Below are 14,969 nucleotides of genomic sequence, written 5' to 3'. Positions count from 1 at the left end.
AACAAGACCCATTATTAGTAGGAGAGCAAAGTCAAATCAGAAGTATATCTTCTGCAGAATATATCCATGAAGTAGGTCAATTTAGGCATTTTTTCCCTGCTATTTCCAGTAGTGAACAGCACATCCCATTGCTTGATTGCAATAATGCCCCTGTAGAAGATAGCTGCAGATTATCTTTGCATGATGTTTCACTATCCAAAAAAATAGTGCAAAATAGTCCTCAAAAATGTGCAAAGGAGAAGAGAGGGACAAAATGTTGTTACTCGCTGAATTCTTTGAAAGAGGATGCACAACTTCTCCAAGGTCATGGAAAAAACAATTTTACCTCAGACAAAGGAAAAATGGAAAATGAGTGTGAAGTTGAAGAAATGAAAAAGCATGTCATAATGACAAAAGGGGACTGTGTGAATGATGCACCTCAGCATTTAGACATGTATTATGCAAATATTGCTGTTAATGCTAACACCATAGATTTAGCAAAATATGAGATTTTTTCTGACACAGAAGAATCTAGCATAACACATACAGATTCAATGGAAACAACCTTCTCTGCTCAAGAACTGGAGTTAGATAATACCATAAGCTGTCCACAAGCTAACCCAATGAGAATGAAAGGGAATGTCTGGAATACAGGAACCCACATAGAAACCTTGGACACTGTCTGCAATGGTCTATTTTCTAATAAGGTAATTCAAAACAAAGGACCTTGGAATCATAGTAAAGGCCAACAACCATTTGTTTTGTTATTATAAAAATGACTGCTAGAATTTCCGATTAGGAATTACTATTGCATCTACAATTTTATTTTTCATTTACTAAGAAAATGTGGTTACTAGCATAATTTGCATAGCAGATTACAAAATGTCAGAAACTAGTGAAATGGTCACTTTAGTACATGAAAAAGGGACAGTTTCTGACAGGGCTGATTTCTTCCAGCTGTTTGGTGCATGCCTATTATTGTCCAGATGGTGTTTGTTACTCGTCATTTGGAATGTTTCTACTGTGCACTGATGTTACCATTCAGTTTTTACACAAATTGTGGTTAAAGGCAAAGCCTTTCAGTGATAGTTCTGCCTGATTTATTTAGCTTGACCAGTCTTACTCAGAAAGGTACAAATAACAGTATCAGATTATTGTGGTTTCCAAAGTACATAGATTAAAGATTTGTTGCATGTACTGAAGTCCTTTTCCCTGAAGCAGCTTGCCAAAAAAGTAGATCTGAAGTTACCATGGTGTTTTACAAGCACACACATTTTCTGAGTGATGGATGAGGAAAGAAAGTAAAGAGAAATGCAATAAGTAAGGGATGTTTGTCAAGTCTGTAATCTTTTTTCTGCTCACTCTGCTTGATGTTTGAACTATTTCAGGGGTTGTTGTTTAATTGTTCTGGTAAACTACCCTCAAAGATCATTTATTTTAAGCTTCTCTTTGTAAATAGCATACAGGCAGTCCCCGGGTTACATGGATCTGACTTACATCGGATCCCTACTTACAAACGGGGTGAGGCAACCCCGCACTAGCTGCTTCCCCCCAGTAGACCAGGAAGACGCAAAGCTAGCGTCCCCCCCTCCCCCCCCAGCAGACCAGGGAGACGCGGAGCGGCTTTTCTCAGCAGACACCTCAGCTTGAGAATAAAGGACTGAGGGAAGTGAGGTGTGGGAGAATAAAACTGAGCTCTGGAGAAATGTTTGGCTAGAGTTTCCCCTACAATATGTACCAGTTCCGACTTACATACAAATTCAACTTAAGAACAAACCTACAGTCCCTATCTTGTACATAACCCGGGGACTGCCTGTATAAGTTTTTAAAGGACAGGCTGGGGGAAATGCTAAACCATAGGTTGTAGTGCACTGCCTTTGAAAGAGAATTTTGTAATATAGAGGAAGTCCTTTTATCGGTCTGTCTATCTGTCTTGATTATGCCAAAGTAGTAAAAAATATTTGCTACTTCATGCAGCAGAAGGGAACAGCCAACTTGCTAATAGTTGTAAATATTGACCAAACTATTCAATTTGTAGTTAGCTTGGTCCATAGTGATTAAGGTCTTGGAAGGCAAGTGTCAGGTTACTGCCTGACTGGTATTTGAATGAGCAACCTGCCTGTTCTTTTAATAGATTTGCTAATTGTCAGAAAAGTACTTTAATCTGCTGGGTTTTTCTACTTGGGTCTACAGATTTGCATTATTATTATCACAATAATCACTGGGATATCTAATGTTAAAAGTTTCTGTGTCCAGCTAAAAATGCAGCTGTGTTCCTACTTCACAGTTAGGGTGACCAGATGTCTGGTTTTCAATTGGAACGCCTGTAAAAAGGGATCCTTGTGGAATCCCAGCTCGTTGACTGGTTTGTGGCACCGTGTAGCGGGGCTGGCAGGCTTCTTGTTAGCTTCTGTGCCATGTAGCTTCTGGGAAGCAGCCAGCATCCTCGGTTTGGGTCCTACGTGTAGGGGCATTCAGAGGGTTCTGCACTCTGCCCCCTCAAGTGTCACCCTGCAGTTCCCATTGACCAGGGACTGTAGCCTATGGGACTGGTGCCTGCAAACCAAACAGCACAGAGAACCAGTGCATAGAACCATTGTGGCTGCACTCCTGCCCAGGAGCTGCTTTAAGTGAGCACCACCTAGAGCCTACACCACTGGCACCCTCCCAGGTCCCAACCTCCTGCCCCAGCCCTTCATTCTCTGCCCCCTCTGAGCCCACACCCCCAGCTAGAGCCCTCACACCATCTCACACTCAACCTCCCAGACCCCAGTCCTGATCCCCCTCCTGCACCCCAAACCCTTTATGCCCAGCCCCACCCTAGATTGTGCAACCCCAACCCAGAGCCCCCTTCAACCCCCTCAATCCCAGCATGGAGCACCCACCTGCACCCCAGATCCCTCATCCCTAGCCCCACCTCATAGACTCATAGACTTTAAGGTCAGAAGGGACCATTTTGATCATCTAGTCTGACCCCCTGCACAGTGCAGGCCACAGAATCTCACCCACCCACTGCTAGAATAATCCTCTCACCTATATCTCAGATATTGAAGTCCTTGAAACGATGGTTCAAAGTCCCCCAAGATGCAGAGAATCCTCCCGCTAGTGACCCGTGCCCCATGCTACAGAGGAAGGCAAAAAACCTCCAGGGCCTCTGCCAATCTACCCTAGAGGAAAATTCCTTCCCAACCCCAAATATGGTGATCAGCTGAACCCTGAGCATGTGGGCAAGAATCACAAGCTAGACACCCAGAAAAAAGTTTTCTATAGCAACTCCTATCTTCCCACCATTGGCCTATTTACCACCTGAGAGCCTGTATCCCCAAATGGAAACTGCACCCCTCGCATTAGGGATGTCAGTGTGCAGACAACTAAACGATTTACTGATAAGCCTGGGCTTATTGATTAATTCTGTCAACTACGCATCTTTCCCCACTCTCCCCCTCCCCCCTCCGCTGCCTCTGTATCAGAGGCAGCCGGGGCGGGGGGAGAGAGGGGAGGGCGGGAAAGTAGGAACTTGTTCCTGTGCAGAGCCAGCTTAATGCTGGCTCCCGACAAGCACCGGGTCTCCCTGCCCCTGTGCTGCTGCCTCTAATAGAGAGGAAGCAGTGCAGAGGATGAGGGGGGCAGGTGGGAGTCGATACATGCAGGGAGCTGGCTATGTGGACTTGCCTGCCCACTCCGCTTGCTGCCTTCTGCAGAGGCGGGAGGTGGGGGGAGGCAAGAGCTGGTGCTGGGGGAAGCTGGCTTAAAAGTCAGCTCCCCCCTGCACCAGCACTATGGTGCCACCTCCCAACCCTCACCCCCGCTCGCTGCTGCCTCTATCAGCTCTACAGGAAGCTTGGACCCCCTCACCGATAGGGGCGACAGGCAGTTGGCTCGCGAGGGGAACTGGTTTTTAAACTGGCTCCCTTCTGATAGAGAGGCAGCAGCACAGGATGGCAGGGGACTCCCTGGGACTAGGGCCGGGAGTGTACTGGCTGCTGGCCCTGCCTCGGGGAGGCTATCAAATAGTCATGTAACTGCTAAAATTTGATGCGGATACATGACTATTCAATTATACGCTAGCTAACATCCCTATCTCGCATCCTAACCCACTGCCTTTACCTCACGTTGAATTGCTCATTCCCAACACCGCTCCAAAGCTTGCACCCCTAGCCAGAGCCCTCATCTTTTCCCATCCCCCGAACCCTCTGAAACATCCGGGTGAAAATGAGTGAGTGAGCGAAGATGGGGAGAGCAAGCAATGGAAGGAGGACAGGGAGGATGGAATTAGCAAGGGCAGTGCATTGGAGAAGGGGTGGGGCATGGGCTTTGCCTCAAAGGAGGTGTTCGGTGAGGGTGTTGTGTGAGTAGAAAGATGACCATCCTATTCACATTTTAAGTGATAACAGATCAAAAGTCTTAAAAATGCAGCAGCTGCCTGCCCACCAACAAGCAAGAATACTCTGCATGTGTCTGAAAGAGGGTTTAAGTCACAAGAACATGCAAGTCAGGAGACATGCAATGTTGTCAGTCTTATCTATATTTGTTATACTGTATAAGTGGCTGTTAAAGTGGGGTTTTGCAGGGTTACCTTGTGGATGAGCATTGAGGTTGTGGTCAGGTTTGCTTTGTGGGAGGAATGCCAGTGACCTAAAGCCAAGCACTTTCTTTTAGGTGCTCAATATATTTTCTGGAACCTCTACACTAGCATGTGAAGCACACAGAAGATTTAAGAAATTTGAACTAGCATGTCCTCACTACGGGCAAGCATCAAAATTAGTCTGAGGCAGGCTCTGTTAATGTGGATGTGCTACGTCGGACTTAGAGCCGTTGGAAGCACTGAGGAATAATTAGTTTGAATTACTCTGGAGAGTAATTATTTCAAAATAGCGGCACTGGAGTGTCCATACTATCATTATTTCAAAATTACTATTTTGGTATTAGCATTACTCCTGATGAAAAGCAGGGGTATAGATCTTGAATTCCACAGCCCATTATTTCAAAATAACAGGCTTGCTGGTGTGGACACTCACTTATAAATTTGGTTTTAGGGAATTATTTCAAAATAAAGTCCTAGTGTAGACCAGGGCTAAAAACACATAATTCTTTACAGTGTTCTTAGTGCCAGGAGAATAATTTGCCTTCTGAAAGAGCTTTGTGCTGTTCAGGAAGCTGAAAAAGGTTGCTTTGAAAACACTAAACCTAAAACAAAACTGTTGCTGAATGCCACCATAGAAGGATTTAAGGTCAAAAGTTGAGCATGCTTTACCGTTGTTTATTCATCCGTTATTTTCACTTGTCCGTGTAATTCGGGGTTTAGGCCAGTTTCTGAACTCATTGACACTGAAGTCATTTCAGGGTAATTCAACTGAAATAAATTGAGTTAGCTGGAATTTACGCTGGTATTACTATGATAATAGTCTTGTTCTGCAAAGCTTAAATACAGTCATAGAGTATAGAACTGAGAATTACCACTTGGCTCTACTTAGAGACCATACATTCTGCAGAACTATACAATAATAATATAATAATAGGTATCTGCTTGTCATGCTGCTGCACCCAGCTCCATATTCCAGTACTCATCTGTATTTACTAATATTTAACCTAAAATGTTTTTTCCTAACCTTAGGCATTGTCCCTTATCCAATTTTCAGAGACATTGACCAATTTGTTCCTTTGATGTACGTTGTTACTTTTCATTTCTTTTTCTTGTTTACACACTTTTATATTGTCACTTCATCTATGGACTATGTTTATATTAGGGATGCAATAGTGTATACATTTAAATGGTTAACCAATGAGCCTACATGCAAGCCCCCACTCCCAGTGCTCGCTGGGAGCCAGCTTTTAAGCAGGTTACACTTTTACAGAAAACCCAACAACGCTTTTTAACATCCCTACTTTATATCTCCCTGAGCCTACTTTAGTACTATCTAGATGCATCTCCCACTGTCTCTTGAGTTCTTGCATCAATTATGTTGCCCTGCTTTATATGTGTTCTATTTTTTCCTGAGCTGTGTTAATGTGAACTAAATACAGTGGGACACATTATGCCTAGTATTACCAACTTTCTCAATGCAGAAAACTACATGTTTTTGCCCCACCCTCTCTCTGAGGCCCTGCCACTGCTCACTTTATCCTCTCTTCCTCCATCGTTCGCTGACCCTCATCTTCACTCACTGCCAGGCTGGGCCAAGGGATCGTAGTGCAGCAAATGAGGGCACCAACTGGGAGTATGGGCTTGTAGGATGGTTGGGGGTGATGGTTTGCGGTGTAGGAGAGTGTTTGGCGTTTGGGCTCCGGGTGGTATGGACCTCAGCTGTTGCCAGTGTTTTCCAGGGACAGAAATGTCTACGTGGCTCCCAAGAAGCATGAGCATGTCCCTCCAGCACGTAGGTGGCCTGGTGGCCAGGGGAGCTCTGCACACTGCCCTCACCCACAGGCACTCCCTCTAGCACTGGCTCCACAGCACCCATTAGCCATGCTGTTCCCAGCCACTGGGGCAGCATCTGACTGTGGAGGCTGCGCACAGAGCCTCCCCTCACCCTGGGTTGTCTATCCACCAGGGAGCTGGAGGAACATGCCACTGCTTCCTGGAACTGTGTGGAACCAACAAAACTTTTAGTGGCCTGGTCAGTTCTGGTGACTATAGCTGCCAGCATCCTTGTCAGCCAGGCATTCTGGTGGAAATCCAGATGCTTGGCAAATCTAATTATACCTCATGAAGGAGGGAACATTTGCACTGGAAATTTCACTCTCTACACCAGAACTGAGTTTGTCCTAGTGTCCCAGCTGCAGGTGGTTGTTCACATCCTCGTTTCATATGAAATCTCCCCCTAAACAAAATACAGCATTTGGTTTTTAGAGGTACAGGACTGTATTTGGTTGGTATTGTACTGTCAACTTATATATTTTTTAATCTTTAATAGCATTGACTGTTTCTAGGATGTTCTTTACTTCACTAAATATAATTTCTTTTTAACAATGATATATAGACAAAGATTAATTTTCAGTACTAAGATTTTATTCCCAATATCCCCATCACAGTTGCTTATGTGCCACGTGTTTTCAAACATAATAGTTCAGATATGCTGTTGCTTTTCTATCTGCAGGTATTCCAGAAAGAAGAGATTGAAACATTGCAAGTGAAACAACAAGAGGTAAATTGGTTAGGTCAAGGACTTATTCAAAGTGCAGCGAAAAATGCAAGCACCGAGAACCTTGAGCATGACCTTGAAGAAGTTAACACACGATGGAAGACTCTCAATAAGAAGGTTATTTTGTATACTTATCAATTCAAATTTTGCCTTCCTTGTTTTGTATTTTCCCCTATTTATTTGGCATCATCTTTCAAAATACAGGAAATTAAAAGATGTTCATGATGGTCAGGGATTCTGTTGCCTTAACACAGTAACTTTCTTTGTAATTCTCTTTAAAACATTTCTGTCAATCACTGGTAACATATGGTTGTTATTTCCACAGTTCTGTCCATTTTTCTGTAGGTTTATTCCTGGCATTCTTAGCCAGAAAAGGTTCCCTGGGGACTCTTTGCTCTCCTCTGCACAAGCAGAGCAGGGAGGAGTTTAATAGCCCAAGTTGTGTGGAGAAGGTATTGAGGGGAGACACATGTGGGAAAGGTAGCTATATGGGTTTTTTTCCTCAACCATGTTGTACTCACTTCTCTCTCTCCTTATTCCACTATGATTTTTCTGTATTCACATTCACCATTATATCAGAGAGTCTGTTCTATCATATTCACCATGATATCTAAGCATTTTCCAGTGCTGTATGAAGCAGCAATAGGGCTCAGCTCTGTGTGGGCAGTAACATGTTTTCTTTCATATGAATCAGGGCTTATGGTGCTTTAAACATTGTAAGTTTCACAGCTCAGTGGAGCAACTTCTCTCTTGAGTCCTCCATGAATGTTCCCTAGACAGAAGCTGAGGATAGGATGCGACAGGGATGGGACACAAGAAAGGTGCATATTCTCACAGGATTCATCTCACAGGAGAATGGATGGAATGGATCATCAGATGTCCATGGCTCATGTATATGTCCTCTTCTTCTTTTATATTGTGAAGGGACTATTGTCCTGAATAAGGAGTTTCATTTGGGGTCTTGACAGAGTCCTGTTGTAAGAAAGCCCTTGTAAAACACACATTTGTTAGAGGTATGTTTCACCTCACTGTATCTCCCCATAGAACATAACTGTACAACACAGGAGTATTATTTCTACTGGATCATTTGGATAATAGAGTTTACTGGGAATCAACCTCTTTCCTTTAAATGGAAGAAATAAGTACCCTAGTTCACACATATAGTGGTAGAATTTTAAAATGAGGAACGTGAATTAATGTATACAAAATGATGAAGAATGAAAATATGCTATAGTAAGAAAGACAGCCATGCTGCAAGCCTCAGTTAATTGGCAGAAGCAGCAAGGGAGAAAAGGGAAAAATGAGTAATACATCCTCTCTCTGTCTTTCTTTCAGGTTGCTCAACGAGCTGCTCAGCTGCAAGAAGCTCTTCTCCGCTGCGGAAGGTTTCAGGATGCCCTTGAATCTCTGCTGAGCTGGCTCATTGATACAGAAGACTTAGTGGCCAATCAGAAGCCCCCATCTGCTGAGTTCAAAGTTGTGAAGGCCCAGATACAGGAACAAAAAGTAAGTGGGACTTATTACTGTAGATTCAGATACTTGCTGCTTCAGTGATGATAATGAATTCCCAATCTTCACTGAAGCAGAAAATCTGCTCAAGTGTGCTGTATTACAATCAAGTGTATTGAAGTATTTAATGCAGCTGTGCTTTCCCTACTCTATCTTCAGGAATTAGGGGAGGGGGCAACATTTCTTTGCAGAAACTAGACTGATTCTCCTTCATCTGTACTTGGGTGCAAGTGCAAAATCTAGCAAGTTAAAAACAAGAAGAATCAAGGCATTTTATACACAAAGCAGGAGGGAAAAATCAATGTCTGGTTAATAAAAGAAATAGAATATGAGAAGGGACAGAATTTTCATTTGAACATTTTCATTGCAATATTGCAGTGGACCTAACCACTCTAGACTATAACTTGCAGCATGGAGTAAACACCTAAATCCATTTCTCTTTGCATCCTCAGTCAGAATGCTGGTGCCTCAATCTTGGTCATATGCAATGTTGGGAATAGTATGTGTGGAATTAGGAGGGTTGCAGGGTAGAATTTGTGTAACTAGAGAATAAGTGGACACAGTGGAGTTCATGGACCAAACCACTGCATGCAATTCTACAATATGGCCCAATGTGATTTCATATTAAATACAGAGGCACAGTCAATGAAGCCTAAAGGTTGCAGCAGGCACTAGAGCAGCCGTGGCCAGCCCGCGGCTTGTCCCCCAAAAGTGCGGTTCGTGAAGCCGCTCCTGCGCTCCCCCAAAATGGCCCCCACCTGCTCCCTCTTTCTCCCTTCCCCCCCAACTCTCGGCTTCCCTGTGCTTACCAGGTCGGAGCTGCGGGGTTTTAAAAATGGTGCCCAAGATGGCGGCTGTCTTAAAGGGGCAGCCTTCTTTTTAAAAAAATATTTTTTTTGTTTTTACTGGACAATTCTGTTCTGGGGGGGCTTTTTTTTCCTCTCGCGAGCCACAGGTTAACAATTCTGGTGCGTCTCTTCGCATTTTTTCCGCCACTGTTTTGGCTCTCTTTGTTAAATGAGTGGGCCACCCCTGCAATAGAGCATTGCATTCTGGGAGTACAGCAGAGTCAGAGAGGTGCAGCCAATGAAGGAATGGTGAAAAATAGTAGGATTACCAAGTTATAGACAGGAATATGGAAGACTCTTGGGGGAGATGCTAATTTACTGGGTGATGTCAGCAAATGAATTTTTCATTCATTCCCAATCAAGTGGTCAGTAAAAGAAGTAACTACAAGATCAGAGTAATTTAATTCCATGATTTTTTATATAATTTCAACATATAATTGTTTATTTTAAATCATTTTTCAGTTTTTATATTTTATTTCTATTTTTTCATGTACATTTCACAGTTGTGGGAAATTATATGTGGCTGACATTCAAAAAGTTAAAGTTTTATAGCCATTGAAACACAAATTGCATCATTTGTCAAACTGCAGTAAATTTTCATGTATAATTTTTCATACTTTGCCTGTCTATTAGTTTCAATCATCATCAGTGGAAATGTTTTTTCATCTACTTGCCTATGTAGGATGAAATCAACAGTTTCAGTTAAACACCTAGTCCTTCCAAGACTACATACGTTATCTGCAGTTTACTGAATGTCAGCAAACATACAGTTTTTCCGTAAATGCTCACACAGGTTATAGTAATAAAAGCTCAGTAACAAATATAGTGGATGTTAAATGTGACTTTCCCATGTGCATATGCACCAGTGAGGGATACCACACATCTTTGTCACCAAAAAGTAATTAATACACTCATTTACAGAGAAAGGTATTTTGTGGGGCAAGGACTTGGACTTCTGCCAGTTTCAACTTACAGAGAAATAAATAACTAGCTAAAGTCCAAATTAACTCTTTTTATAATACAGTATTAACATTTTCATGGTAATACAAGCATCTAATATTTCTCTACAATTACCCTTTTAAGCAGAAAATGTACATTTTTAACAAGATCTTGAGGAATCTGTCTCCTTACATTTCCAAGACTGTGTGTTGATTCAATTGTTTCCTAGCAATTTGATTTTTTATTTTTTATCTCCAGCTTCTCCAAAGGTTATTGGATGACCGCAGACCTACCGTTGAAGTAAGCAAGCGCGAAGGGGAGAAAATTGCAGAGTCAGCAGAATCTGCTGATAAAGTGAAAATCTTGAAGCAGTTGAGTCTCTTGGATAGTAAATGGGATGCATTGCTCAGCAAAGCTGAAACAAGGTATTCGAAATTCTTTCATTCCTTTGAAAAATATGGGTTCAGCAGGGGATAGATGACTAGAAGCAGCATATGGAACTTCATAATCTGAGACTTCATCGCCACTATTTTTGTTGATACTTACCGCAGCTTGATTGATATATATATATATATATATATATATATATATATATATATATATATATATAAAGCAAATTAGTAAGAAAAGCAAAGGAAAATAGCTTGAACTATTTTCATTGGCTATTGAAGAAAGTTTGACTATCCTGAAGAGCTAAAATGAAATAATTTGGTAAGATCAACTACACATACATCTTCTGATTACCTGGGACACTGCATTTGTATAGGCAAAACGTAAATTCCTTGGTGGAGAAACCACATTCTCTCTGTTCTTTGCAGCACCAAGCACACAATCAACTTTCAATAAATAGTGGTTCCTTAGAACTCTTAACGATCATAAGAACATAAGAACATAAGAACGGCCGTACTGGGTCAGACCAAAGGTCCATCTAGCCCAGTATCCTGTCTACTGACAGTGGCCAACACCAGGTGCCCCAGAGAGGGTGGACCGAAGACAATGATCAAGCGATTTGTCTCCTGCCATCCCTCTCCAGCCTCTGACAAACAGAGGCCAAGGACACCATTTTATCCCCTGGCTAATAGCCTTTTATGGACCTAACCTCCATGAATTTATCCAGCTTCTCTTTAAACTCTATTATAGTCCTAGCCTTCACAGCCTCCTCTGGCAAGGAGTTCCACAGGTTGACAACACGTCCTCAGCCGTGAAGACTGAAGCAAAGAAATCATTTAGTTTCTCCGCAATGGCTTTATCGTCCTTGATTGCTCCTTTTATAGCTCGATCATCTAGGAGACGCACAGGCTTTTTAGCAGGCTTCCTGTTTCTAATGTACTTAAAAAACATTTTGTTATTTCTTTTTGAGATTTTGGCTAGCTGTTCCTCAAAATCTTTTTTTGCTTTTCTTATTACATGTTTACACTTGATTTGACAGTGTTTATGTTCCTTTCTATTTATCTCACTAGGATTGGACTTCCACTTCTTAAAAGATACCTTTTTGTCCCTCACTGCTTCTTTTACAGTGGTTAAGACACGGTGACTCTTTTTTAGGTCTCTTGCTAAGTTTTTTAATTTGGGGTATACATTTAAGTTGGGCCTCTATTATGGTGTCTTTAAAAAGTTTCCATGCAGCTTTCAGGGATTTGGCTCTAGTCACTGTGCCTTTTAATTTCTGTTTAACTAACCTCCTCATTTTTGCGTAATTCCCCTTTTTGAAATTAAATGCCAGGGTGCTAGACTGCTGAGGTGTTCTTCCCACCACAGCAATGTTGAATGTTATTATATTATGGTCACTATTCCCAAGCGGTCCTGTAACGGTTATATCCTGGACCTGATCCTGCACTCCACTCAGGACTAAATCGAGAATTGCCTCTCCCCTTGTGGGTTCCTGCACTAGCTGCTCCAAGAAGCAGTCATTTAAGCCATTGAGAAATTTTATCTCCGCTTCTCTTCCTGAGGTGACATGTATCCAGTCAATATGGGGGTAATTAAAATCCCCCATTATTATAGAGTTCTCTATTTTGGTAGCCTCTCTAATCTCCCTCAGCATTTCTATGTCAGTATCGCTGTCCTGGTCAGGTGGTCGGTAATATATCCCTACTGCTAATTTCTTATTATTGGAGCATGGAATTTCTATCCATAGCGATTCTATGGAACATGTTGATTCACTTAATATTTTTATTTCATTTGATTCTAATCTTGAAATCTGGCTACAAGGGAGAATATTGCACTTCTTGTTTTCAAGTCAGAGTTATCTGAAGGATTGGATTATTGGCCCTGTTCCTGTGAGTTGCTAAGCTCCTTAAGCAAGATGCTGGGCTCCCACAATGTCTAATAAAGTAAAAAAACTAATGCCACCAACATGCTCAGAGCTGTGCAGACAAATATAACAACAGAGTTTGTCCCCCAAAAAATTAACAGTCAAATTCAAGTATCATTATTAAATTCAAATGCACATAAAGCATGGGGAAGAATCATTGACATGAATAATGCAAATGTCTTTGGAGAGAGCAGTGTTTGAAGAGCTTTGCTGAAGAAGTTGTGCTTTCAGAAGGAAATGTAAAAGGAGCTCACTTGGGGCTTGTCTACACTGGGGAGTTATTTTGAAATAACTTCCCTTATTTTGAAATAACAAGGGGAACATCCACACTACCAAGCCTGTTATTTCGAAATAATAGGCTTGTTATTTCAAAATAATTCCTGCTTGTGAAGAGGAATATGCTTATTTTGAAATAGTTATTTTGGAAGTTTAATTTATTTTGAAATAACCTGGTAGTGCAGACATAGCATTGGTGAACAAGAGGAGGAAGAGAGGATGCTTTAAGCATAGGAGATAGAAAAAAAAAGTGACAAGTTTTTAAAGTGCTTATATACAAAGTCTAAAAAATAAGATGGGTGAACTAGAGTGCCTTGTGTTAAAGGAGGAGATTGACATAATAGGCATCACAGAAACCTGGTGGAGTGAGGACAATCAAAGGGACACAATCATTCGGGGGTACAAAATATATCAGAAGGACAGAACTGGTCGTACGGGTGGGGAAGTGGCACTATATGTGAAAGAAAATTTAGAATCAAATAAAGTAAAAAACTTAAACGAATCATCATGTTCCATAGAATCGCTATGGATAGTAATTCCCTGCTCTAATAAGAATATAACAGTAGGGATCTATTATCGACCACCTGACCAGGACAGTAATAGTGACTATGAAATGCTAAGGGAGGTTAGAGAGGCTATCAAAATAAAGAGCTCAGTAATAGTGGGGGATTTCAACTATCCCCATATTGACTGGGTACACATCACCTCAGGACGAGATGCAGAGACAAAATTTCTTGATACCTTAAATGACTGCTTCTTGGAGCAGCTGGTACAGCAACCCACAAGGGGAGAGGTAATTCTCAATTTAGTCCTGAGTGGCACGCAGGACTGCTTGGAAATAGTGACCATAATATAATAACATTTAACATTCCTGTGGTGGGAAGAACACCTCAGCAGCCAAACACTATGGCATTTAATTTCAAAAAGGGGAACTATGCAAAAATGAGGAGGTTAGTTAAAAAAAAATTAAAAGGTACAGTGACTACAGTAAAATCCCTGCAAGCTACATGGACACTTTTCAAAGACACCATAATAGAGGCCCAACGTAAATGTATACCTAAATTGAAAAACATAGAACTAAAAAAGAGCCACCGTGGCTTAACCACCATGTAAAAGAAGCAGTGAGAGATAAAAAGACATCTTTTAAAAAGTGGAAGTCAAATCCTAGTGAGGTAAATAGTAAGGAGCATAAACACTGCCAAATTAAGTGTAAAAATATAATAAGAAAAGCTAAAAAGGAGTTCGAAGAAGCAGGAAGCCTGCTAAGCCTGCTAAGCAACCAGTGAGGCCCCTGGACTATCTAGATACAAAAGGAGCACTTAAAGACGATAAAGTCATTGTGGAGAAACTAAATTAATTATTTGCTTCAGTGTTCACGGCTGAAGATGTTACGGCTCGTGGAATGAGGAGTAACGGTAGTTCTGACTAGGAAGCCTAGTCTGAACGACCTAGTACATGTTGCGTGTAGCCGCGCGGCACGGGGTTCGAACGAGCAGGGATTTAAAAATGGCGACGCCCAGTTTATGCAAATGAAGCCCAGGAAATTCAAATCCCGGGCTTCATTTGCAAGTGCGGTATGCCTACATTATCCCGCTAGTTCGAATTAGCGGGGTAGTGTAGACATACCCTTAGAGTTCTTTGAAGGGGTTAACAAACATGTGGAAAAGGGGGATCCAGTAGATATAGTGTAGTTAGATTTCCAGAAGGCCTTTGACAAGGTCCCTCACCAAAGGCTCTTGCGTAAAATAAGTTGTCATGGGATAAGAGGGAAGATCCTTTCATGGATTGAGAACTGGTTAAAAGACAAGAAACAAAGGGTAGGAATAAATGGTAAATTTTCAGAATGGAGAGAGGTAACTAGTGGTGTTACCCAAGGGTCAGTCCTAGGACCAATCCTATTCAACATATTCACAAATGATCTGGAAAAGGGGGTAAACAGTGAGGTGGCAAAGTTTGCAGATG

At 41.8% G+C, this 14,969-nt stretch overlaps 1 protein-coding gene across 30 annotated transcripts in view; it reads left to right on the top strand.

Moving 5' to 3' along the window:
• The window catches only part of DST (dystonin), a 470,874-nt gene that overhangs the window by 363,419 nt on the left and 92,486 nt on the right, over positions 1-14,969 (top strand). For all 30 annotated transcript variants that reach the window (XM_006110983.4, XM_025182427.2, XM_075923642.1 and 27 more), the window contains 3 exons: positions 7,077-7,238; positions 8,457-8,627; positions 10,676-10,842. In XM_006110983.4, coding sequence (XP_006111045.2) covers positions 7,077-7,238; positions 8,457-8,627; positions 10,676-10,842 — 500 coding nt within the window. The remainder of the gene's footprint in view (positions 1-7,076; positions 7,239-8,456; positions 8,628-10,675; positions 10,843-14,969) is intronic.

Source organism: Pelodiscus sinensis, chromosome 3, assembly GCF_049634645.1.
Source record: "Pelodiscus sinensis isolate JC-2024 chromosome 3, ASM4963464v1, whole genome shotgun sequence".
Classification (NCBI taxonomy): domain Eukaryota; kingdom Metazoa; phylum Chordata; order Testudines; family Trionychidae; genus Pelodiscus; species Pelodiscus sinensis.
The sequence above is the reverse complement of the archived record's forward strand: the minus strand, read 5'-3'. Positions and strand labels throughout refer to the sequence as shown.